This window comes from Tachysurus vachellii, chromosome 20 (assembly GCF_030014155.1).
Source record: "Tachysurus vachellii isolate PV-2020 chromosome 20, HZAU_Pvac_v1, whole genome shotgun sequence".
NCBI lineage: Eukaryota > Metazoa > Chordata > Actinopteri > Siluriformes > Bagridae > Tachysurus > Tachysurus vachellii.
In genome coordinates, this window is record NC_083479.1 from 15,439,616 (window position 1) to 15,467,449 (window position 27,834).

The window sequence follows — 27,834 nt, forward strand, 5'->3', positions numbered from 1 at the left end:
GCAGGTGTTTTAAACTGACTCGTCTAAGTCATTATCACAAGGAACTCAAGACACGTCTAACATTCAGACTCACCTTCCTTTCACCTTGAGTCACTAGCTTTAAATAGGATTTTGTGTTTACAGTGGACGGCATTCCAGCACAATAAAAACTACATGTTTATGCCAGAGTGACACTGCCAGTATTTCCTGAGGTCAAACATTTACTGTCTTGTGTGTTCAAGCAGCATTTATTTACCTAGTTTGGCCAAAAAGCAGCACTGTTTAAACCTGTGTGTTGTTTGTAAATGAACTTGATTGTTAGATAGCGGGTAAAGTTTTCCTGGACGCAGTACAACGTGAGCATCACGTTTAAAGCATTTCCTCGTCAGCTGAAGCGTGTCTGATTGGCTTCGCTCCAAGCAAACTCTGGCAGAGTAAAGACTAAGACAAAGGTAGGGATTTTATTATTGTTATTATTATTTTTGGCTACACGTTCATCTTTAAACGTAATGAGAGATGCTTAAGTCAGCTATGAGACAGATCAACCTATGAAGGAGGAAATCATTCGTGGAAATGTCTTAATGCATCTTCCTTTTGTTTTAGGGTTAGAGTAATATTCAAGGATTACCAAGTAAGGAATAAACTTGGACTGGGAAGTTGGTTATTTTCTAATAATGACAGCGTTTGTTTTTTTTTCTTGTCTCACGTGTTTGTCAACTCAAAAAATTTTGTATTTATTAAAACACAGCTCATAGTATATTTTATCCATTTCTAGGTACAATTAATGTTTGTTTCTGTTATTTCTAAGTTTAGAACTTATGTGAATAGTTTTCTAAAGTAAAGTGCCTCTGTAGTGATAAAGGTATGAATACAAAAAAGGACCAAATTGTGATAAAATAACTTTATTTCACAAGAATATGAACCAACGAGTAATAAACCAGCTTATATTGTACACAAAAGCAGAATATACTATACATACATTTCTCATCGTCTTTGTTTTCACCACCTGCGCTTCAAGAGTTTATCATGTCATCACACACAAAGCAAGCCATAACACAACAAAAGCACTAAAGACTTTAAACGTTAAAGGTGACGACACTTAAGCACAGGTTCTGTAAGAATGCCAAGTGAAAGGATCTGACACAGTTTACTGTGAAATGTTACTATAGTGAAATGATTCACATCGATCTTAATTTGAATGTTTAGGTTGACGGAGAAGCACAAACCCATCAAAAACAGAGTCAGGCGCCAAAACAAAAAAAAAAGCTTTAAAGTCACGCTTTAAATCAAACCAAGTCAAGACATGCACGCGACTTGAGTATCCTGATCCGTGTTTGGGGAACGAGAGCTGAGTCGTGGTGCTGTTGTTCCAGAGCAACGACTACGGCGTGTGAGTTTTCCTGTGTATCCAGACACACCACACAGTGTCAGATTGCACATCAGTGTGGGCTTTTATTAACAATATTTGGCAGCATTTATAAATTTAAGCAGCTTGCTCACTGGCCCAATTATGGCAGCTTGGTAACTTTGGGATTTGAACTCACAACCTTCTGATCAGTAATTCAGCATCTTAACCACTGAATTGTTACTGCGGTATTAGTGAGTGTTGTCATGGTTACCATAACACACAGTCTATCAAGGCTATCCAAATGACAGAAGGTATTAAGTAAGAATTAATGGTTTAACACTGAAGGTCTTAAATGGAAAAGAAGATTAAACTTTTTTAGTAGTTTTCTCTGAAGCATTCATCAACTGCTGTGTGACATCCATACAATTTATAATTTTGCAGATAACACAGTGATTTTATTCAGAATATCTCATCATCGCCAACCTGCGAATTCATTACTTGAAGACACATAAAGGTTTTCCCTTCTGAGGATGTGTTAGTTCAGTGCTTAAGGTGTTGGACTACTGATCGGAAGGTCACGAGCTTGAACCCCAGGGTCTCCAAGCTGCTGCTCCTGGGCCACTGAGCAAGGCCCTTATGCCTCAATTGCTCAGCCGTTTGATTAAGATAAATTTAAGTCACTCTGCATAAGGGGGTCTGTGAAATGCCGTAAATGTAAATGAATTCCTGTAGAGAGCTACAAAGATGTACTGTACAGTACTGAGGACTAACCAGGTAAAGTTTGGTTCCGAACACTCCAAAAGCACTGATTAGTGATTAAACTGGATAACGTGGATACAGTCAGCATAAAGTGGCCCTCATCACTTTTGAGACACTATAAATCATACATACAGTATATGCTGGATTGTAGATGCATGAATTTGGCAGATGAGTTTTATCCAAAATAAGAACACGTCCTTGTTTCCTTTCCACGCTTCACTCTCTCGCTTCCCAGTCAAGCTCAATGATTTAAAGTACGACTTTAAATCGATCGAGTGAAGGACTGTAGACGACAAGGTGGGATTACACACCGAATTAACCCCGGTCCGATCAGTCTGTTGATGTATGAACATATCTAATATCCCACTCATCATCTGCCTCACAAGACATGGTGGCTCTGTGGTTAAGGATCAGAGCAATGCAAGGTCAAATCCCAGAACTGCTAGCATGCGCACAGAACCTGGCTTCTAAACTAGCTGAGACTGCGTTTTCAGTGTACTGCATTTGGTTAAGCTGGTTGTAATTCACAGCTCAGGTTATATATAAGTTATTGTTTCTCTAAGGAAATATCTGATGGATGCGTCACATAATCAAAACCTAATTAACAATTATTTAAAAATGATTTATTTCGCAACTTTAGTATAGCTGGTGATGTGGTGAATGAGACTAAATTCTAAGTTTGGAGAAATATTTTATTTTCCAGTCTTCATTGTTCAACGGTTTGAATCGTTGAAAAAAAAAAAAAAAGACATTAGGACAGACGGTTTTAAGCTTTTCTAGCTGGAGTCTTGTATTCAAACATGTTTCTTAGAGCATGTCCATTTTGCATGCCAGTCTTTTTTTTTTTTGGAGCTAAAGGATTCACAGCTCAAGCTTAAACATAGCAAGCACCTGTGTATTTACATTCCATCATTTGCTTGAGGCTTTTATCCAAAGCGACTTACAACAGAGACAGAAACGAGCGAGAGAATCTTTACTGAGAAGTGAAGCTGACGTGTCCCTAATGAAAGACATTCTTTATCCCATGATCTGGGAATCGATCAGAGTAAGGAGATTTGGAGTATTCGTTCCTTTCCCTATCCATAACCACCCCTGAGCCACCCTTGTCTCTGCACCATGGTGTTTCATTGTGAAACAGAAATGTCCAGCAGTAATAACACAGTTCACTAGAGCGCATCCAAAACTATTCAGAATACTGCGTGCATGTCGTTTTTAAAGCCTCACAACAAAGGGTGATGTTAAATATAACACCTAAAGCCCTGACAGGAAATAAACCCCACATGTTACATAGAAAATAGTTCATTTGATACATCACAATAGTGAATCTGCACAGTGAAAACTGTAAGTATATTAGTGCTTATTATGGATATTATGTAAAGGAAGTGACACAGAAAGCACACATGCACTGTTTAAGCTTTATGACACTGGAAAAGGTTATAAACAAAAAAACAAAAAAAAAAACAATCCATATATTTAATAGAGATTTTTATAGAATAATATACCCTACGATAAATCTATATTAATAAAACAGTAAATGTAAGCTTTAATACAGAAACAATATGCATGTAAAATTTGCATATACAGGAATATGCTTTAGCTTGAATTTAGAAAGTCTTTTGCTTTTTTTTTATGGGTGGACCAGTTGGGAAATGCTGTGAATTTTTTTGTCATCCTGTGCAAATAAAGCCAGTGTGTCCGTGTTAAGGCAAACAAGGATTCAGGCCAAAGTAGTAGACGTGTGTGTGTGTGTGTGTTTTAAATGGAAACTGGAAAGCACCCTCACAGAATATTACAATAGATTAATGGACAAATGTGGTGATGGATGTATTTGATGATACACCAACCCTGGCTTCAGACTAACAGCTCGATGTGGTTAACTGTAAGATGTTATATGTGTTGTGCTGGCATTTTATTTTATAACCTCTCAGCTGTTTACAATAATTAATCCACCTAGTAAAAAGTGCCAGGTTGCGGCACCTGGGCCGGTGTGTGTAGAGCAGCAGGCACGTTTCTACTATATGAAAACTGTTGTCAAAATTCAACAGGAAGTGAAGTTCTCTTTTTCTGGTTATTGAACCTACTCATCCATCCTAGGAATAAAAATGTAATAAAAAAAACAATAATGGTGGAAAAATAATGCTTATCCCAGGCACCCAGGGTACTGATATGTCCACTTCTGTGATGGTTAAGAGATTTTTTTTCCCCCCACTATATCCTGTTAACTCATGAAGACAGACACTGGACTTGTGAAGAGCGCACACACTCAACCAGAGCCAGAGGACTGCTAAACACTCATCTGTCTGGTACCAGTTGATCACATCAGAACTATTCAGCATGAAATGGATTTAAATCTAAATTTAATGTTGAAGGTTTGAATCTAAACATGGCATGTTTTCATGTCATAGAGCTTCAAAGGTTCTGGTCACGTCGTCATTTGCCAGTATGAACACGGGTTAAAAAAACATGAGCTGCAACTGATCCTGCTGCCTTAGTTCATGCACATTAAATGCTAATCAGCGTCTAAGCGAACCATCAGCAGACCTCCAAGCTGATCGGATTTCCATGTGAAAAGTGAACGTGCTGAAAAGTACAGGACAGCGCAGTCCACTGACTCACTAGAAACTTGAAGCCGGTCCTGTTCTGGCTGTGGTTATGTCCTGAGTGGGTGTATTAATATAAGGCCAAGTAGTTACGTTCACTTTCTGTTTCCACGCTGGGTGATTTTCCCAAAGCAAGAGGTAAGTAAAAACTATTAAACCACACTGAATCAGAGCGCCAATATGTTGTGTGGTCTGTAGGATGCCAACGTACTGCCCAAGAGGTCAAGAGGATGGTTATTATTGGCCCTGCCTACGACAATAAAATGAGAGATTCCGTTTTCTTGCTGAAGTTATTAGATATCAAAGGCAAATTTGGGTCAAAATCAAATCAAGCCTGTGTTTTTTTTTTTTTTTTTATAAGAACGATAAGGCTTTAAAGACTGAAGAAATGACGTGACGCAGAAATCTTCATCTTAATGTGAACAGAATAGAAACTCTTGAACTGCTTGTCTTTCCTCAGTCGACGGGCTGCAGAATGCCTCTCATCCGCATATAGCAGCTATGTTCAGGTTTGGGAGCTCTGTCCCTTGCATTGAAATGTAGAGAATGCCAACTTTATTCTTAATGCCCAAAACACGACCCATAACTGCTTATATTTTCTTTCTTCACAGCGTTCCAAGTGTCACTGCAGCCAAATGGCACGAGTCTGTGCGGAAAAACTGAAGCGACAGATAAGTGCAGACACGTCGAGTTAAAATGTCCTGGTCCAAAGCTGGCAAAGTTTGCACTGCACGTCAAACAATGAAAGCCAGTAACTGTGTTGTGTTGTTTTAAGTTGTGCTACATTAGAAGGGTAGAGCTGGAAGGGTTCACAGTTTCTGGGATTCAGAACTCCGCTGAAAGGAGCCAATTCCCCAAGCAGCGATAGGACAAAAGTGAAACAGGGTATTGTAATGTGGACATGTAGCGCTGCAGTGGCCATGACTCCCTATGATGAAGCCCTATGAGGGCTGAAAAAGACGAGGCCAACCTGAACATCTGCAGAAAGGAAAGCACAAACAGATTAGACAAATGGAATTAGAAGGGATTTGTCGTTTTTTTGGTGAATGATCGCAATTACAGTTGTAAGCATTAATGCATTACTGATTTCTCTTCTGAAGTGCACATATGGACATAATATGGAGCTGCAGCTCTGCTCGGAAAATGCATGAAGTCAAAAGCTTGTCCTTTATGGCAAAAAAGTGTTAAACTAGTGTTAAACTAGCTTTCCTGCCTTGATGACACATGAGAAAGCTCACACACGTACACTTTTATCCACAACCATAACCTCAGTAACCAGAAGGAAACATTTCAGTTCTTTAAATATTTCAAATCGTTAAAAAATATAAATAAATAAATAAATAAATAAATAAATAAATAAACAAAGTCTTTTTTTGTGAGAATCAGTTAACTATGAATATATCTGACTCTATCCTATTATTCTGAGGATTTTGGTCCCCAGCAAAAATACATGCACACACACACACACACACACACACTCACACACACATCACGCTCATGTAACTCACTTTAGATTAGCAAGGACTTCATCTTCACCATTGAGGTTAATTCCTGTTTTGTCACATTGCCCCGCCTCCTGTTCCTCACACTGCAAAGAAAAACAGTTGCAGTGACGTGCTGAAGTTTGTTTGTTTCTTCATGCATGAATGTAATTTATTAAATAATGATCATTTGGCTAGCTAGTCAGGAAACGTTTGTGCTTATTCCTTAGGGTTTTAGATGTAAGAATACTGAGAATCCTGTTGTCTAGTTCATAAATCTAACATATTGCAGTGCTGCTTGAGCCTTTAGATAATAAATTAAAATTTACAAGACAAAAAATACAGAACACTACAGTATATTGTTATTAACCTAACTGGCTAATTTCAAGACTTTAACTGAGCATGTTTTTAAAACAAAGAACTGTCCTAGCAGCAAAAAGAAGTAATTCAATTCATCTGTCCCTTTCAAGTCCCACTGATGTGCTCCTTCCTAATCCTGTCCATCCTCATCAATCCTAAAGAGAACCTCATCATCCTCATCACTGCTACCTCCATCTGTGCCTCATGTCTTTTCCTCATTGCTACAGTCTCTAACCCATACAGCAGAGCTGCTCTCACTACTGTCTTTTCATAGACCTTTCTTTTGATTCTTGCTGACACTTTTCTGTCACACGACACTCCTGACACATTTCTCCACCTACTCCAACCCCCTTGCACTCGATTCTTCACCTCTTTTCCACAACGTATGGTTGAAGAAAATATTGACCACTAAAAATCTAGTGTAAATTTTGCACCTACATATTACTCCTTTTTTGGGGGGTTGGGAAAGTGGTTCTACTCAAGGTTCTTTTGAAGTTTCTCTGGTTTCCTCCCACCTCCCTACAACAGGATGTCTGGTGGGATTGGCTATAGCTAAACTGCCCTTAAGTGTGTATGAGTGTGTACATGAGTGTGCCCTGAGAAGGACTATTATTACTGGTACAGATTAAGAAACAATAATATAGTGCTGCATTCGATGGCACAAACACGATGTGATGAGTCACGTAGAACCAATCAGCAAAGAGCAGCACTGTTTGTTCAGCCCCTAAACTACTAATACATCCTCACAGCACCAGCTTTCGTTAGGAACCAAAAGCCGCTCACATGCTCTCCAACCTCTACTTCTGGATCCGTGACGGATGGAAAAACTACAGTTTTATAAAAACGTGTGTCAGCTAGATCAGTGAAAGCTGCAGAGTTTTCACAGACACACTCCTTCACCCTCAGGACAGTCACTGGCTTGTAGCCATTTACATTCAGCGGCTGAGAAACGAAACTGTCCACGTATTGCGAAACATCTAGATTTGATTTGAAGCACAGCACTCGTTACAGGAAACCTTGTCAAGCCAACACACAAACTGCCCTAGAAAATAAAGTTTCGGTAATGTTAACACTACACTTATGTTTTGCTGGAGTTCCCAGGCTGCCTCCTATTCCGTATGAAGCGGCTTAATTAAGTGATTAAAGTCAGCTCTTACCATAGTAGGACTGTGATAGTAAACACAACCACCACCATCACTGCTGCCAATAAACCAAGGATGATCAAGACCTGACTTCCATTTTCTTCAAATGATGGATCTGAGAAACAGAACGACCAAAGAAGGTTAATATCTTTCATCTTTAGTCGTCGAGTAGCAATAAATTGTTGTCATGAATCCATCACTTAATCTATTAACATGAACATTTTAAAAATTAACATCAAGGAATATTCCACTTCGTAAGGATTCGGACCTTCAGAGAGAAGATTCCACCTTCATATGGTCTTTGAGGACAACAACCTTTTAATCAATACACAATTGTCAGACTGTATCTGACTGTAGAAAGGACATTATGCATAATAACACTCTCTGGTGTTTATAACAGTTTATGATCACATCCTCCAGTGTCACCTAAATGAGGATGAGGTTCACGTTTGAGTCTGGTTCCTCTCAAGGTTTCTTCCTCTTCCATCTAAGGGAGTTTTTTCTCACCACAGCCACCTCTGTCACCTCAGGCTTGTTCATTGGGGATGAATACAAACACATTTAAATAAATATAAGTCTAATATTCATAGGTTCTTAATTCTCAATTGAAATTGAATAAACCGTGCCAGTGCTACATGGTGCTACAGGAATATAATTGATTAGCACCTGTTCTCATCCAGAAGTAAATACATAAGCAAGCCAGAGGTGACGGTGGTGAGGAAAAAGAATTGTTCCTGCCTAGGTTTATTTTGTTCTCTATAACAGAACTAAAAACATATTGTAATGTTCTTGAGAACCTGGAAAGTGCAAAGTCTTCTGTCCTTCTACCTTTCCCATGACAGAGACACCATCCATAAGAGTTAATCATCTCATTTAAGCAAACGTAACCCAATTAAAAATAACAGCACTTTTGTAGTTTATGTGGAACGTGAAGGTTCTGGTATAAAACCAAACACAATACTTTCCAGGTTTCTCGGACAAAAGTTTCATTCTGATTGAGGAGGTCTCTTGTAACTCCATGAGCTCTGCTGTGTGTGCTAGCCGAATGAGAACATTATAAATCTGGAAACGATTAGCTCATTAAGGCTGAGTGAGTCACGGCGGCGCCTGCCACATGGCCTGCTGTATGAAGGCTGATCTGTGTTGTGATTGGTGCATGATATGAGTAAGAGTAAAGGAAACCCAGCCTCCAAAACACCAAAGGCCAGACACATCTGGATAAAACCTAAAAAAGCATCTGGATGAGATCTCAAAGACATCTAACAACGCGTGTTCGATCTGAGCTTGACTTGTGCTCTCTTCTACTGCCAAATCCTCAAGGCTTTCATGGATGGGAAAAAAAAGAGCTCGGTCCAGGGAAGAAAAAGGAGTGAGTACGTACTTCGACTTTTCTCTGAATCGGTCTCTGTAACGCTTGTGATGAAAACGGCATATAACGTACCTGCAGACTTCTCTGTTGCCTTCACTGGAAACGTGGACGGGAAGATCGGCTCGAAAACATTATCCGTGGTGGCTTCGGGAATCATGGAAGGGTCTGAAATAGAAAAGATGACACTAATAATGAGAAAGATGAGAGTTAACAGAGGTATAGTAAAGCATATGTAATAAGTACACTTGTTTCTATGAGCAGTACTTATATCCGTATACAGATTTATTATTTGTGAATCCTGGGCATCGGTCACATGATTCACAGACGATGCACACAAACCGGATTTTCTCCCCAAAAGCCTGGGTTTTTTGCACCAATGCAGCTATTACTTTGAGGAGGAATCTGTTACAAATTAGAAAAAGCTTTAGGATTTTTTTGCCTAAAAACATATTCATTTTCCATTATTGTTTTAACCACACAACCCAAGTTGCGTGTCCAAGTAAAGTGAATCATGCCTCAGTAGGAAGCTATAAACGGCATTCAGATGCTTGAGATGTGAGAAATTCGTGTCACAATGAAACTTCACAAAGCATTCTACCAGAAGAGGGCGCTATGTCAGAATACATACAATGCTGGTTTACAGAATAATAAAGATTACATTAGGTGAGAAGAAAACAAATAATATGTCAGTGTCCCATGTGTGTCTCCAACCAGTCTATGTCCAATAGTCTCTGTCAAGAAATATCTCTGTCTCTTTATGTGTCTATCCTTGTGTCCCTTGTGTCTCTGTTTTGGCTTTTGTGTATATGTCTGTGTGTGTGTGTGTTTCTCTGTCGGAGTGAATGTACCTGCATGTCTGTCCTTGTGTCTGGTTTCTTAGCTTTTGTGTATTTGTCTGTGTTTGTGTGTGTTTTACCTTTATGAAGTTGGCATCCAGAGCAGCTTACCTATATCTCATTTAAACAACTGAGCAGTTGAGGGCTAAGGGCCTTGCTTTAGGCCCCATGTAGCAGCTTGGTGAGTGGGGGATTTGAACACACAACTTTCCAATCAGTGTCCGCTAGGTTAGCACTACTGTGTTGATGTGTGTCTTGTGTGTGTCTCGGTTTGTGAATGCTCTCTCTCTCTCTCTTGCTATCTCTTTCCCTCCCTCTCTCTCACTCAGGGTGTGTGAGTTTCTCTGTGTGTGTAGCTCACCGCTCCAAGGCTGGGCCTGCACCACCTGACTCCATTCACTCCACTGGCTGTGGTTAATGAAAGCATCCTGAGCTCGTACTCTGATGTGGTGTAAGTGACCCATCAGGGCGTCCATGATCACCATACTCGTCTCCTCAGTCTCCATCTGTACACACACACACACACACACACACACACACACACACACACACACTCCCTGTTTAAAATATTCAGACATATTCAGAGTCCATGCTAATAATTGCATAATACATTCAATTTCATTTCTTAAGTCTTCGTGATGTTTATAACATGATCAGATGTCAGAAGCCTTCAGATTCCTTGCTCACATGTGTGTGAGTTTGACCAGTGAAATGCTACTGTGCTTAAACTGCTATAGATCAAGGAACTAATCACAGGATATAATTACAGTAGTGACCCAGACCCCAATTTCCTAATTCCTGCAAGTCACTTCATGTTAGAGCTCTGTTCACATTTCAGATCCCAGACAAAAATAATTCTCTTCTGATCTCTCTTTTTAACACACACCAAGTTCTGCTGTCCAGCTGCTAGAAATGCTTCAAATCAGGAGCCCCAGACTGCGGTGGCTTCTTATTCTCCAGATTTAAACTGGAAATACATGCACATCCTGAACTGGAGCATTAATGTCATTAAAGCAACAATAACCCCAAAAAAGAGGCATTTCGTAACAAGTGTTGAAATCATTCAAAGCTGTATTTGCTGTTAATGAGTAATGAGTAATAAGTATTTATTTAGAGTCGATTTAAACCTGCTTTGTTTTCAGAACTACAAAACCCGCCGCTAGAAGGACTGCTGCCTTTCGAATGCAAACGTTTCTTATTTCATGCCAATATTTTATTGTCGGTGGCAGTAACTAACTGAACGTTAACTGTAGTTCACCCTGACATTAAGTAGCCCTCCTCCCCACTCTCGGTGTTATTGTCATTGCTATGCTACATGTTCAACTAGGCAAAGTCTAGACCTGAGGAAAAAAATGAACAGAATCTTATAATCAGCAGAGAAGTACAAGAAGATCTGGTATGTTTCTGTGTGGTAGCCTAGTGGTTAAGGTGTTTGGCTACCAATCGGAAGGTTGTGAGTTCGATTCCTATGTCCACCAAGCTGCCACCGCTGGGCCCCTGAGCAAGGCCCTTAACCCTCAATTGCTCAGTTGTATAAAAATGTAAGTTGCTCTGGATAAGGGTGTCTGCTAAATGTTTCTGAAAGGTCAAGCTGTCTAAATGAAAGCGAGAGATGGAAAAATGGATCAGTGAAATGTCAGTAGAACTCAGTGAGAGGAGAAGTGGAAGGATGTGTTGAAGGTGTGATAAGAGGGTGTGAGAGGAGAGGTGGAGAGAGAGAGAGACATGTTGGAGGACGCTACACGTCACAGTATGATAAGAGAGTGTGAAAGAAGAGCTTGCTGCCACATTATACTGCCTCCTCTGGTGAGCTTGAGTCCTTTGTAATACAGTAAACAAACAATGCGACAGCATCATTAACACATCAGAACATGTGTATTTTAGAGACATCTGTATTTCATTACCAAAGCAGGATTTTTGCCTTCGTCGTCCACTGAAGTATGGACGAGAAAAACATCCTGTATCGCTAATATATATATATATATATAACTAAATTGTTTTAGCTTTATCTTTTAATCTAGATAAAATTTTTACTTTTTTTAATAAATAAAATGTTTTATTGTTCATTTTAGGCGATGGAAAATTAGACCAATGGAGTCGCCATTTAAAAATCTCACCTTGGACCAGAATTTGGAGCCGACAGGTTTGTACTGCAGCTCGAACTTCAGTGGAAAGGCGACGGATGTGTCTGAGGGCCACGAGGTGGGCGGCTTCCACCGTACTAAAAGCCGCGTGGGCTCGTCATTCACTTGCTCGCAGATCAACTCCTCAGGAGCATCAGGCTTTACTACACACACACACAAAGCCTTAGTTCTAGGTTTTTACACGTAACAACCACAAAATGACAGTACATGTTGGTGGAATGAACACCTATAAATGCAAGTGTTAATTTCATTTCTTATATAAAAACAATGGCTTCCTCAAGTAAACTGATGTGTCTTATAATATTAGTTCATTTTGCTTACAATTCTTGTTGACGTCCACGTAAGCAATGGTGGATTTGGAGCCGAGCGGATTCACTTCCGTGATGTTCACCAGGTGTTTGCTGGCCCAGAACGTAGGGTTGCTGATGGCACACTCGTTCACCTCCATTGACTCTTGTTCACAGGGTTCCGGCCTGCTGTTATCCACACTGTGTGAGAGAAGAGAGAGAGTGAGAGAGAGACAGAGAGCGAGAACACAACATACCATACATCAAGGACTTTTTTTTAAATGCATGGCAAGTGCAGGAATAAAGATATACATTGATGCTGAAGATTGCTAAGTGTATAAACAGTTCAGAAAATACAAATGCCTCAATAATCAGCAGAGTTGTACATATTGCATGAGGCATTCAGGGACTTTTCTTCTAAAGGAAATAAAAAAACATACAATGCTGTACTTTGTGATTTTATAACTGCAGGCCATGTATTATTTCTAGCACAAAGAGTGCCAGGGATTGAAACAACACATGATCCAAAGCGAAGGTTTTTAAGTGCATACTGATGTATATGAAGACCATTTTGAAGAGACTTCTTCAAAAAACATCATGAATTTGTGCAAGAAATGTCGAGAGCGTTTCGAAATGTCTAGTAGTGTGATAGGTCTCATTTATCATTTCCATTAAAACCCAACAGCTGAAGTGAAAGCACATGCAGACCATTCGAGAAGCAGAAAAGCACTCAATTCCCAGACGTGAAAAAGTTATCAGAGTGTTTACTTTTATTTACTGTAGTTTACCAGACCTAGAGATCAGCATATTGTAGCGCTAAATAAGCATGTTTTGGAGTAAATCTGGCAGAAAATATAGAATAACAGAATCATGCTTATTCTAAAACGATAAGTATTTATGCGTCTCATGCTGATTGTATGGAAGAAGGTAAGTGGGTGATAGAATAATAAAGAAATATAAGGAGGTATAAACCAGATTAACGTTATTCACGGCACCTTTGAGAGCTTGTCGCTTAAAAAAATGTTCATATCACTTCAGCATGGATTACATCTATATACTGTATACTGTGATACGGTTCTGGTTTGACGGCACGGCCTTCTGAGCGTACAGCATTGTTTTTGATGCGATTTTGTCATGTGACCCCACCTGTAGGAGGAGATGTACTTTGTGGGTAAGTGTGTCCTCACTCTTTGTGTCCACGTGCACAGAATTTTGAAGTGACTTGGCAGTTTACAGGAAACGCTCAGATATTCTGGGGCGTCTACGAGACACAAGCAAGCAGTCAGTCAATCACGAGCATAACATCCACACCATCCTCAGTGACAGCACAGCAGGCGGATTTCTTGGTAAAGGAAGCGAGCCTCAAATTGTGTGAGCTTAAATGTGGACGATCTCACCCTTCCTAACAGGAAGCTGGAGTGCTGTGCTCTGTAGTGATTTCCTGTGACAGGAAGTGTTCTGAGTTTTACCACCGCACTCTTATTGTCTCCTGGGGCCTCGGCCCACAGTATAAGCAGGACATTGCTGAAGTGCTTCCTTTTTCACCAAGACATTTCCTGACTATTAAACTTGAGCCACCAATAAAGGCTGATATTACAACAATACTGGAACAAGACCTGTACGTATATACAATACTCGACATGTAATGATAATGAAATGAAAAGTGAAAAGAAATCAAATACATGCTGCATAAAATCTACATCAATTCGGTTGTTTTAGAAATGTATGATTTAATATATAAATTATATATTATATAATATATATAATAAATTTAACATTATACATTTAAATGTAATTTATACAAATGTAATTTATAAAAAGTTTTTTTTTTTTTTTAATGGAAAATTTGTCTGCATACACAATCCTTTTTTTAACAACATTCAAACATTAACGAAAACTGACATTTTACCGAGTGTGAGATCATTATCAGTAGTGTTGTGTTGTGTATGAAGTGCGGCGTTCACTCACAGCCCAGCCGCAGTGTGATGCTCTGCAGTAAGACTCGTCCCCTGGGCTCGTGGCAGCTGTAGTTACCCTCCATGCTGCGTGTGGTGTTGGTGAGAGTCAGAGTGCCGTCTGAGGAGTGAGTCTGCCTCGTCCTCACTAAGCTCCCGTTATGTGTCCATACCACTGCAAACCTGCCAAAACTCACAATCAATCCCTCAATCACTTCACTTATCCTGTCCTACCCTGGGCAAATTAGCACAACCCCAGTAACCCCAGAGTATTCCCGTGGACATTCTATGTATTGAATGAGAGTATCGATTTAGTCCAAGCTGTGGCTTTCTGTGAGTCAGAGTCTGGGGAGTCGGTGTGAAGGGATTCAGTATGATTGGGCTGCAGCAGCTTGGCCTGTGTGTTTAGTTAGCAGGGTGTGAAGCATGAAGTTATCAGTGTTTACTGGAAGGCTTGACCGAGCCGTGTCACGTAGCTACTACAGAGTGTAACGTACCCTGGGTGAGAGTCTCTGCAGGTCAGCGTCACGGTGGAACCCAGAAAGCCAAACTGTACGTCTGAAACTACACAAATGACACAAAATACACTACTACATTATTACAATTAGATGTTATGTACTCTAGATTAGCACAGGATTGTAAACACAGTAGGAGCAAGAATGGGAAATAGTGTAACAATAAAAATAATATGCGCTTTGTTCATTTTACTTACTGTTAATTAACTACAAAAACGTATGATTAAAAAAAAATCATAATCCATGGAATAGATCCTATTGTATTACCCATGTGGATCAGATCATTTAAAAGGCATGCGGTATGTAATGGCTCCTCTCTGCCTTAAATGAGCGAATCGACGATCATACGGTCATGAAGACTGTAACTCCGCTCTGAAAGAGACTGAGACTGTTTATGTTACCCTCCTTTACTGCCCCTTCAGCCCAAAGGATTTATATCAGGGATGGAGTAACAGGCATTTAGTGCCAAGTACTGGACAAAGAGGCAAATACGCACATATGCACTCTGAGGAGTGGCTGGCCTCCAACACGCTGGGTCTAACTGTACTCCAGAAACGGTTGTGCTCAATGTCTGCTTTCAGGGAATATTGGCAGAAGCATATCATTTAAAAGCCCACCACATTTCTCACATTTCTCCTCATTGGGCCAGCAGGAATATTGCCATTTACATATACACACACACACACACAGCCTGAACTCTGTATGAGCCAGAAACGATACATGGGGAATTGCTCTCAGCTTGGATTCTTACAACAGATGTGTATTGTTTGTGCAAAAAATACGACATAACTGGGCCTCAGGTTTTGGAGGTTTGGGATTTGGTTACATTTTTTAAAGGATTTTTTTTGCGTGTCTATGCTGATTTCAGTCCTTTGAGTTTGATCAAAAGCTAGAGACATGTTTATGCTCGGGCAGAATTTGCTATGAAGATTTATTTAGAGGACGTCCAGGTGCTTAAGGTAAGCAAAGCCAGAAAGCTGTAAACAACATTTTTCCATCAATAGCAAAGCACTCATGCACAGTGTCCAGCCTTTCTTACCTTCATTGCTCAAGATCTCAGAGTTGATGTGGACGCAGGAGAAAATGAGGATCCTAATCAATATTAGACCTCTGGGGCAGGACACTAAGCTGGGCATCTGCAAAAATAAAAAAAAAGTAAAATAAGCACAAACGTTGATAAGACTTCTGAAAAGTACACGCAGCTCTAGTTAGCAACTGGTAGTCCGGCACCGGGTTCCTTATTATGTCTGAGATTCATGCAGGATGCAGGACACTCTACCTGCCTGACAGCCATCAAGGCAACAGGCAGGATAATTATGGACAGGAGGCCTCTGGGACAACGCAAACACGACATCCGTACCAGATGTGTGTACTTATCCTGTCCCTTCTCTATAAAAGCATCGCAGAGAATAAACATCGCTCCATTGCGTATTTGACAAGCAAAGCAGCTCACAGTTACAGGGTCAAGAGAGGCAAAGCCACAAATCCACACTCCACTCAGTGAGCTTTCTCAAGAAAGTTTATAACACTTTGACTAAAGAACATCAACGAAAAACATTGAGGTTGTTCGGGTCATCCAGAAGGTTTAGGCAGAAGATATTACTTGAACTGCAGCTGTTTATTTATTGCTTTATGTTTCTAAGGTACATAAAGTAATAAAATGAGTCTCTGGTCAATACATTTGTGGGGAAACTACGACTGCGTTAACCAATCACTCGCTCAGGCTAAAAATCAGGCTGATCAATAGAGGCCACTACATTCTCAAGTGTGCTAGTAACAGTAGTATAGCTGTATTAATAGTAACATCAGTAGTGGCAATGGTAAAAGTAGTAGCTACAGAAATAGAAGTAGTATTAGTTACAGTAACAACAGTATTAAAATAGTACTGCTAATAGTAGATGTTGTAGTACAACAATTATGTTTACAGCAGTTGGCAGACGCCCTTATCCAGAGTGACATACATTTTTATCTCATTTTCTACAACTGAGCAATTGATGTTTAAGGGGCCTTGATCAGGAGCCCAGCAATGGCAGCTTGGTGGACCTGGGATTTGAACTTACAACCTTCCAATCAGAAGTCTAACACCTTAACCACTAGCCTACACACTCCTATTAGCAGCAATAGCAGTTGTAGTAACTCTAAAATTACTTTTAGTAGCACTAAAAGTAATAGTAATAATAGTAGCGATGAAGGTTGTCAGGTCAAAAAAGCAATAGACAAACCAGCTTTACAAAAATACATAAACTTAGGAAATAAATTATGCATTTTAAACTTATCCTTAATGAGCAATCCAGAGGTGACGGTAGCAAGAAAAAGCTCCGTGAATCTATCAGAAAGAAAGTCTGAGCAAAATTGGACTCTGAATGGAACCCTAAATAATGTTGACTAATTAATGTTAAAGTGACTGCAAATAATGTCCCCTCTATAACATAGTAGTAGAGAAAGAAATAAATTAGTTGGAATAATATTATAATAATAAAAAGCCATTTGATGTTATTTAGCTTACAAAAGAAAAAACTGCCATTAGAAAAACATTACAAGTGTGTAAAAATCACCATATCCACAGGTTTTGTTTTGTAAAACATATATCTGTTAACACTTTACCTCTTTTATAATCCAAAATTCAATAATCTATAAACAAGTCAGTACATTCATTTACTGCATGCCATTTATTTAGCTATATTACAGGAGATACGTCATTGGTTCAGCTTAACCCGGTCTGGTGGCTTATCCGTTGTGTAAAAATAGTCTTATCAATAAACAACTGATAAGACTTACAGCTGTCCTTTTCTCCAGCTTTTATAGCTTACCACAGCACAAATTAAAAAGTAACTGACCATATCCGCTGTGTCCATTTTAGTACATGCTGAATAACATGGCTTAGATTTCTATGAGCTTTGGACACACAACTGAACATGAAGGGAGTTAAAGTGAAGAATTAAAAACCTTCAGGCACTGTAAAGACCGGAGATGATGTCCATGACTTTAGTGTTAATTTATCTGATCATAGAGGAAATAACATTAGCAGCAGCATTCGCTCCAACCATGTGCAGCTAAGTAACCACAAATGATATATATAAAAAATTGTGCCGTGTGTTACAGGATGTTCTGTGAAACATGTACAAGGTGCCAAGTTAAACAGTGGAAACTGTGACGTCTATATCCTTATGATTTCGATAGCGGCTCCATGGAATCGACCAGAAACAGATCTGTTCTCAATAGTGTTAGAAGGACAAACAGTGCACGGTGTTCCCGATTAGAGTGTATTATAAAATGTAAAGTATATCAGCGTTAGCCTGTGCAAACCATTTGCTGCATATCATGACTGCCTTTATTCAATTATTTACTTTCTCGACGCATTTGTTTACAAGATCAGCTATGCCAGCCTTACGCATGGTGTTTTTCTTTCCATCCACAATGCTGTGCTTCCAAGATTAGCTGACAGCATCAGCCAGGCCAAGTGGCAGAGACGCATGATTTATTGAATTTGTGGCCTTCGAATTGAATCTCGCTCGTAAATTACTGGGATAGAATTGTATCTTCAATCCGTGGTCCAATCATCACAACATGGCCTCCAGTTTTAGATTAATATCATATGTATGGCTGGATTTCATCTCTCAAATTAAACCTACTTAGAAGAAAGGCTCTTTGTTATACTGTAATGGTCTGACGAGCAAAATATCACTGTGCAAACGCGTATACGCGACAGAAGAATCAAGAACAGCAGCAGCAGACAAGCAAAGGTATATGAAGTGTTGTAGTAATAGTAGCAGTAGTAAAACAGTGGTAGTAGAAATATTATTAGCAGTAATAATAGTAGTAGTAGTGGTAGAGGAAGTAGTAGTGTAGTGGTAGCAGTAGTAGTATTAGTGGTAGTACTAATAGTATTGGTGGTGGTCATTGTACTAATAATTTTAGTACTATAGTAGTAGTAGTAGTAGTAGTAGTAATAGTAGTAGTAGTGGTAGTAGTGGTGGTGGTGGTGGTAGGAGTATTAGTTGTACAGTAGTAATCGTAGTAGCAGTTTTAGTGGTGATAGTGGTAGTAATTATACTAATAGTTTTAGTAGTATTAGCAGTAGTGGTGTCAATAGTAAGAATATCAGATTTAGTACTCATACAAGTAGTAGTATTAGTAATGATAGTAGTAGTAGTATTAGTTTTAGTATGAGTATTAGTAGTGCCGATTGTGATAGTTGAAGTAGTAACAGTGATTATAGTAGTAACTGCTTTCTCCAGTCAGGTACCTGATGGATCTGGAGCCTAACCCAGGAACACTGGGTGCAAGGTGAGAGAAGACACCCAGGGGCAATTTAGAGTAACCAATCCACCCACCTACATATTTTTGTGGGGTGAAAGGAAACCCGAGAACCTGAAGAAACCCATGTGAACACAGAGAGAAGGTGTGATTACTGCCACGGACAGCAATCCGAGCTCGGGATCGAACGGAAACTCGCACAATCTTATTTTTTCTGTGAAACTGATAGAGTTGAAGTTCAACCACAGGCATGACTCATCATTGAAAACTCTAATGTGCTGGGATCAGTGCAACGTTTTGAAGTTACTCCGAATTTACTATATAGTGTGATCTTGTTTTAAAAGAGACTCTTGTCCATTGTATTGGTTACACTATACCCTTCATGTACAGTCGAAAATCAAATGTCCGCCCCATCCTGTATAATAAAAGAGAAGCTGATATGGACGTATCTTGCGAAAAGATGTGCCATTAAAGAAAAAAAAAAAACACGTCAACCAAAACAACAATGTGTCTGTTCTGTATTATATCCCGCACGTACATTCTCGGTCACATGAAAAACAGCTGCTCTTCTGTTTTCCTTACATATCGTACTTATGCACGACTGACACGATCATTGAATGTCCATTTTCCGACCACATTTTCCAGAGTATTTATGGCCTTTCCCGTAAATACAAAATGCAGATGTCACTTTAGTCATGAGTTGAGCAGCCTGAAGTTCCTGCTCTTCCTTCAAATTCACTTGGATCTTTTCCTCTTGCTGTCCTGCCATCTACCACTGCATTAACTGCAGGAAGGCCGGGGCCAATTACCAGAACTTTTTTTTTTTAAATACACGCCACAGAGCATGCAGGATGTTAATTACATAATCGTATCATGCAGTGCACCTGTCTGGAAGCATTTGCACTTGTTATATTTCTCCTCTCGTTTATTCGTTTTTTTCCCCTCCCCTTTAATCAGTCACCTGACTGCATGTCAAGAAGATTTGCCTAGTATTGTGTTCTGACCAAGAAGATAGGTAAATATTATTATAAATAATTATATATATTATATAAATTATATAAATATTAAATATTAACTGAGAGAAGTAATTAAAGAAGATTTGAATCACATTTAGAAAAGAGTGATTGGGGAAAAGAGGGATTCATGTGTTTAGATACACTAATTAACAATCTTTGCTAATTGTGATTAAGGAACATCTGTGACAACAACAACAACAAACTAAAAGTCTTTTTTGTATAAAAACAATGTTCTTTGCCTTTCTGATTTTGTTCTGAGGGGATGCAAACATCTGCAACGAACTTCCAAATTAGTCTATTTTGCTTTCTATATTCTATCAATATCATTTCATCCTTGTAGTTTTCTACCAATTTTAAACCAAACAAATAGTTTCCCAGGCAACCAAACCATGGGAATGGGTCTGGAGTATTGGGCGGTGGGTGGGTTTAATGTTTTATGTCTGGTCCTGACATGTACAAAAACCTGACGATGTGACATGACTAATAAAATATCCAGTTACACACTAATCCAAACTCAACCAAATTTGAAACCAGTACCTAAAAATAAGACTGGCTTTGGGGCCTGAGGCAGCGAGTTGTCAGGACTTCCATCATCATAATCCAACGGTGCTTTTTTCAAAAAGTCTGCAGGAGGAAAGCAATGCTAAAGCAGCAAAATTGGAGCTTTCCAAACCGCAAGCTGAAGCTATAATCCATCACTGATTTCAGCAAAATGACTGTGAAGCACAGCAAAAACCATCAAACAAGCTCTTTCTTTATCATTTTGTGAAGCCATGATCCCAGCATGCAATCCTCCCTAACGCTGAATCTTATCAAACTCTGAGATTACACTGTGTCTGATATTTTTTCATAAGCAATTCCAGATTGGGGAAGGAAGCCAAGCCTGTTGAGATCAGTTCAGTGTACAGACAGTGGCTCTTTGGTTCGTTCTGATATTTGAAAGAGGTCCAGTTCTTTCATTCTCAAGAATCTGACAAATTTAGCAGGAAGGTGTTCCCACCCTTTGAAACCTGACAAACCCTCCGCTGTACCTGCTATCAGCCACAACGCAGCAGTGAGAGCTGATCAGAAATCTAACAGACACCAAGCTAAGAATCTACTTCTTTCTGTTACCACACATCTGGTACATGTGTGAATGGAGATTTGTCACAATAAATTAGTTTTTTTAGTAGGGTGGAAAGAAAAACCCTCTGGATACACCATCAGAAGGCTGTAAACTAACACCTAACAAACGACACACTCCATTAAGATTCCGTTATAGCAGACTTGCGTTGAGATTACAGCGATCACGATGGCGTCTGCAGCTTTAAGAAACTGTTGTGTATTTTTTCAGTGCAATGGTAATGTTCTAATGTTAACCATTTTTGTATTTTTTGCAATATTTCTTATGTTCTGTAAAGCTGCTTTGAGACAATGTCCATTGTTAAAAGCGTCATACAAATAAAACTGAATTGAAAATAATGTGTATGTGACACAGGGTACTGGCCACGCCCCCTTTTTTCCCTCTCAGGAGCGTCAGTTGTAGTAGGAGTAGGAGTGATGTTATCATTGATCAGCTATAAACAGAGCACTTTATACTGCATAGTGCACATGATCTCATAAACCTACATCATAGGTGTGCTGTCAGATTTACTGCTTTTAGTCACTTAGAGTCGCGTTTACGACTAAAGTTGTATTGGTGAGTTGGTGTGAGGGACTAGAAAATCAGATACCGGCCAAAATGAGTTAGCAAACGATACATATATGGAAATGTTTTTATTAATGTTTTAATCTTGTTGAGGCTTTAAGTCAGATTATGATGAGAGACGAGACATCATAAAATAATATAAAAGTAAGTACGTAAGTAAGTCTAAACCATGCTACAGTATGTGCATCCTAACAAAAGTCTGTGATCAACACCGGATATCCAAACGTTCACCACGCTCCTGCACAACAGGGGGAGAGGGAAAATGTTTAAATACAAATTCCTCCCTTTTCACTTTTAGGAATAAACCAAACATTCAAATCCTAGAACGTTTTGTTTTGTGGCTTAGATACACCAAAAACATCTTTCATTTCAGGAAAGTTTTCCGAATTATACAGTAATCTTTTGCCAGAACTCATTATTGTGTAGACTGCAATTTGAAGGGAAAAAAAAAAAACTAATTGAGTAAACCGTAGTACAGAAGTACCAGCTAGTTGATGAAACATTTGGGCCCTGTAATCAAAATGTCTGAGACCTTTCCAGTGACTGCTAAGCTCTTTAAAGCAATAAAACGCAGCTGGACAAGGCAAACATGACTCTGTTAATCCTTCGATAAAAAAACAAGGCAGGAGACGTTTTATACGTTTTCTCTTCTCCTCGATTCTCATCACAACATTTAGCTCGTTGTGTGTGGAGGAGAGAGAGCGGATGGGAGGACACAGTGGACCCAGAGCAGTATTTGTCTTCGGCGCAGCAGCATATATGCACAAACATGTCACGGTGCTGAAAAGCGCTGCTGGCATAGCGAGCCAGGCTGACAAATGAACGTCACCCATCAAGCACTGCTGCAGCACAAGGTCACTGGAGAACAGCTATGAACTAGACTCGGCCTAGTCTGGGCATGTGGCTGCGTATTTGTACTTTTCTAAAATTTATGTGCTTGTTTTGTTTAGAATTTTACACATGGATATTATCACTGCATTTCTAACAGGGCCAGGAGCTGCGAAATGAAAATAAACTGTGGCCATGTCCGTAGGGCAATGGATTAAAGCAATAACACAACAGTCCAAGAAACAAATAGGCGGCCAATTATCCAAATTACTCTTGGTCTTATATAAAAAATAAAAAAGGTATAAAAATAACTACATCCATTTACGGGTTTGGAATAGGACTGCAAGTATAACACATTTGACACATAGTGTACTCATCACTTTATATTTTGACCTTTGTTGCTAACCCTAACCCAGTGTGTGTGTGTGTGTGTGTGTGTGTGTGTGTGTGTGTATGTGTGTGAGAGAGCGAGAGAGAGAGCAAGAAGGGGGAAAGAGGAAAAAAAGAGTGTCCGTGTATGTTTGTGTGTGTAAAAGAGAGAGAGAGACAGAGAAAGAGTGTGTGTGTGTGTGTGTGTGTGTGTGTGTGTGTGTGTTTGTGTGTGTGAGATTGCACCCCCGATGCAGACAATATATAAAGAGTCACAATTTATTCAGCACTTTTGTATTCTAAACAAGACGTCACGCATTTTAACAGTTTATAGTTCGATGTAATGTTGTGGAAAATCTGACAGACAAGTTAGTTCCTGTTCTTACCCACGTTACATTTTAACTGTGCCAATCTCCAACACCCCCCCCAATCACACACACACACACACACACACTCAGACACAAAGTGCAGCCTGTCATTTTACAGAGAAAACAAAGATTACTACTCTTACCATAAAGTTAAACTAAACGTCTAAAAAAAAAACGAGACACCAACAATTATAAGAATCACTTTGTTGAACAACAACAACCCATTTTAATCCCATTATATTACTAGTCTTCGATTGATATAGAAACGATAACACATTCGAAGGAGCGTGAACATTAACAGAACATCCTGTGTTGTTATATGTAGATAACACACACCTTTAGACCAACCAGATTCAAGAATTCACCAGTGCTGTGGTGGAATATTACTAATGTTTAATCGTATACGAAACGCAGTTATACGGTCAGAGTATTTCACCAAAAGCCTCTTAAAAGCTACGCAACTTGAGTTTTTGTTTTCTAGATCACATATGCAAGCCAGATGCAGGATCTGCACGTTCATGCTAAAATGAAATCTAAAATTTATGAGCGCGATGGCCGGATGAGTGTGAAGTGATGTGGTACCTCTCAGGCTGTGGAGCGCATGCACGTGGATGAGTTTACCACGCGTTCTGAGTCATCGCACAGCCCACATGTTCAGGAGCCAGACTCCAGAAATAGACCACAGTGTCATCCAGAAAAAAGAAAAAAAAAAAAAGAAAAGCAAACTAATGTTTGAACCCAAGCGTATTGTTGAGAGAGACAGCAGCCTTGAGGACATGGCTTTCTACACAGCACCAGTTTCTGGACTGCTGTCTTTTTAAACGCTGTGCTTTCTTCCACGCCGTCTAAAGACATTATTGCAATGCAGGTCTTGGGACAGCTCGGCCTTGAGCGGGCCTTAGCCTTTATTGTTATGTGAGCGGCTAGAGATCATAAACAACAGCCTATAAATACCACACGTTACAATGCAAGGAAGAAAAGAAAGAGAACGAGAGAGAAAGAGAGAGTGTAGGGACCTGAGGGGGGAAAAGAGGCCGCCAAAGAGTCGGACAAACAGCTCCAAAAAGGCTGAGGAATGCACGAACCCTGCCAGATTTCTGAGACTTCATTAAAATCCAGACTCTGCATGAGCATGGGGAGCTCGCGAATGTTTAATAGCCTGTGCCTGACAACCGCAGAACCGACTTTTCTCTCTGCACCATGACAAAAGTGAGGCTTTGTCATCTACGGTTTACTGACATAAGATCTGCGCGGCCGACGCCTACTGCTATAAAAAGCATTGTTAACATTTGACGCTTGCTATCTGGTGTTTGTTCAGGGAGACTCGGAAAGGTAAGGCTCGGCTCAGAATAGCCAGGAGGGTCAAGGTGACTTGCAGCTGTGCATGAAAAGCCCTCTGGGAATGAACCTATAAATACCGCATATTTTCTCAACAACCTTTTTTAGCAAAGACGTGTAAATAGCAGCACTTTCTTTTAATTGATGCCTTAGCTCTCTTGAGCTAGACATGTCCAACCATGCCACACTGCAGTCCCTTATTAGCACCCTTTGCGCGCCAGGCAAGTCTAAGCGCAGTTCCCTTTAATGACTCATAGAGGAACGCTCAACACAATCCTTTTTTTTTTTACAAGGGAAAATGTGTGGAGCAGGATGGGGGCTGAATATAGAGGGCATCCCTCATTTGTCACATTCCACAGCCTGTACACGTTACAAAAGCGGTGGAAAAAGGTGCTGGACACATTTAAGGGACGCACACCAAAGACAATGTTCTTGCGCATTGTTTGTGTAGCATGCAAACAAACACCTAAATCAATATCCGTGCCATTTCCCTGGATAATTACCCTGCGAAAGGTCATCAGCGAAAGGCAATAAAATGACCAGTGCTGTAATAATGAAAGCTGTTTTATCCTAAGCTCCTCCTGCTTAATGAGCCACACAAATGGGAAAACTGCGTGCCTGAAATGTGACACTTCACACAGCAGGACATTGTGTACCTAGGTGCCTAGACCCAGTTTACAGAACCTCATGCTAAAAAAAATAAACAAAAACATGCGGTTATGTTGAATCACCACTATTGAGATTTTATACCGCTTACATCCTAAATTTGTTTCCTGTGCACTCTGTAAACAGAAGACTTTAGAATATACATCCTATAAATACACATTTATGAACAACTTCTTATCTCTGTGGTTACTCCGCTACATACAGTACGTTTCTTACGCTTTACAGGGCGAGACTCATTCAATATTAAACAGCATTTTTGGCCAAACCGGGGTAATGCACCTGAAACATGGAAACTAGCGATCTCATGGGAATCGGGACAGTTAAGCCTCCTTCAGTCCGCATTAATCTTACCTGGGATCTATTTTTAAGAGATTACCCAATCCAAGTTTTCCTCAATTGTCGTTTAGTTTTAATTCCTGGTAAATAGACCTGGTAAAAGACACACCTATGCACCATGTTGTTGTTGTTTTTGAGTGTTGGATTTGTCGCGTGACGATGACGACACGCACATCCAGGGTGTAACGTATCATTGCTGACTATCTGTGCTCATTTGAGCGAAGATTTAGGACTAATACTTTGGTCTAAATCCTTTAGTCTGTTGGTCCAAAAAAAAAAAAAAAAAAAAAAAAAGATCCAGTGCAAAAAGTGCTTTCAATGTCTGTAATCATAAGTGACATTTGCTTTGTTTAAATGAACTGGTCCTTTAAGCTTCTGATAGATCAAAGAAAAGCAGCAATGATGCGGAATAAATGTGCTTTTTTTTAACGCTTTGCACCATGGAAGAGAATTTTTTTTTTTCAAAATCCTTTTAATGAAAAATTCTTGTATTTTATATATTTATATATGTGTGTTTGTTTGTGTGTGTGTAATATATATGCTGCTTTTACTCTAGGAAACCTTATGCCCTTGCAGGAACTGGATGAAAACTAGTTTCCCAGAATGTCCTGCAGAGAAGGGATGCAGAGGATCTCCAGAGAAGGTTGAAATAGAAGACCCCCTTCCAAAAAAAAAAAAAGAAAGAGAGAGAGAGAAAGAAAACCAAGCTACGCATCTTCACAGAGTCCTTTTTGAGCAATTCAAAGAAAACAGAGGAGTATGTAATCGTTGCAGCTGTTTGGATAGGCAAAGTTTGCTAAGCGGTTCAGGACGAGGAGATGACGGTGAGCAACAGCCAGCATTCTCTCCTTGTAGCTCAAGACCACCCAAAAGTGTGGATATCGATGTGGTTTTTTACAGCTGATTGACTAGTAGTCCTGGGAGAAACTTCACGTCGTTTGGGTTTTTCCAAAAGTGCAAATGCTTCTATACGCAATACATAAATATAGCTAATATTACTATGTGTAGGAAAAGAACCCCTGTTGTCAGACAAGGAGAAATGAGAGTTATTGCTGTTAATGTTGTTTTTTAGGTGTGCACATTAGCCACAAATGCACAGCGGAGAGAAGAAAACCTAGAATTAAAGTGTGCAAGGTTTGGCAGGGGTTTCTCATTACCAAAAATGTTGGTTTTGTTGTCACAGGGGGAAAAGGTTTCTACTGGAATTATGCGGTGCACGGTAACTAACTTGCCTTAAGAAACATTTTGAAAGCCAACTATTTAGACAGAGTGGAACAGTAAAGACAGCTGAAGGTTTCTGTCAAACCAGCAAGTCGTCTTCGATTACATTTTGCATATAAAATACATAATTAACGCCATGTGTGGATTGTTGAGGCTGGATTTCAACAAAGCAACTTGGAAAAAGGGGAATTTAAAATCGTACACGAGGCGAACTTGTGAAATGCAACACAGCTGTGTATAGCTTAAGAAAAGCAGGCTGCAAACACAGGAGTGATAAGACCTCAGAAGACCTGGAGGTTTGCTGAGTGTAACCATCACGGACAACGTACCTCACAGTTCCTTCTTACTGCATCTCAACCGCCAGGCTGCTCCCTGAGGAAATGCTGAATTAAATTTAGCTCGAGCTGCAACATGGCCAGCAAATAAACAAGTGCGCAAATGGGAGGCCAGCTAAAGTGGCACAATCAAAGCCTGTATGTGCTTCCCTTGCAAGATGAGCGAGTCTTCATGCTGGATAAGTCTGGCTGAAAATCACGGTCTGTCTTCACATCTTATCAAAGTAGATTTATATTTATACGCAATGTGGCAGTTCGAGGCAAAAGGCTGCACTAGAGCGCTTGCCATGTGCGTCAAATAGTCCTGAGCCTTTACTTGGACGGCGGCTTTGGATGGTCGCTCCGTGGACTTGCCAGTGTTTCAGAGTTTGTTTGGTTTGCAGAAATGAGTTCTGATATGAATTTGGTTTGTCATCCTGGGGATCAGGGTTGTGAAGTGTTACTCTATGAACCGGCCATCAGCCCCCTCGAATCCAGAGACCCTGGATTTATCTTGGGATCTGGCATTTCCTTTAGGCATGGCCAGGACAAGATGGTTACCATATGGGAGCTCTTCACTTGGATATTTTGGATGTTTTCCCAGGACATGTGAAGCCTCAGACAGCTGTGTATAAAGCTAGATTGTGCATCTTTTCTAC

The 27,834-nt window shown here is 39.8% G+C and overlaps 1 protein-coding gene across 1 annotated transcript in view; it reads right to left on the minus strand.

Moving 5' to 3' along the window:
- Nucleotides 1–865: 865 nt before the first annotated feature.
- The window catches only part of il11ra (interleukin 11 receptor subunit alpha), a 34,390-nt gene continuing 7,421 nt past the window's right edge, over nucleotides 866–27,834 (minus strand). The window contains exons 2-12 of the mRNA XM_060896506.1: nucleotides 15,815–15,911; nucleotides 14,758–14,824; nucleotides 14,274–14,443; nucleotides 13,452–13,566; nucleotides 12,340–12,506; nucleotides 11,992–12,161; nucleotides 10,236–10,380; nucleotides 9,111–9,203; nucleotides 7,685–7,784; nucleotides 6,195–6,274; nucleotides 866–5,664 (exon numbers count right to left, since the gene is read on the minus strand). Of these exons, the coding sequence (XP_060752489.1) occupies nucleotides 6,196–6,274; nucleotides 7,685–7,784; nucleotides 9,111–9,203; nucleotides 10,236–10,380; nucleotides 11,992–12,161; nucleotides 12,340–12,506; nucleotides 13,452–13,566; nucleotides 14,274–14,443; nucleotides 14,758–14,824; nucleotides 15,815–15,911 (1,203 nt within the window). The 3' untranslated portion in view covers nucleotides 866–5,664; nucleotide 6,195. The remainder of the gene's footprint in view (nucleotides 5,665–6,194; nucleotides 6,275–7,684; nucleotides 7,785–9,110; nucleotides 9,204–10,235; nucleotides 10,381–11,991; nucleotides 12,162–12,339; nucleotides 12,507–13,451; nucleotides 13,567–14,273; nucleotides 14,444–14,757; nucleotides 14,825–15,814; nucleotides 15,912–27,834) is intronic.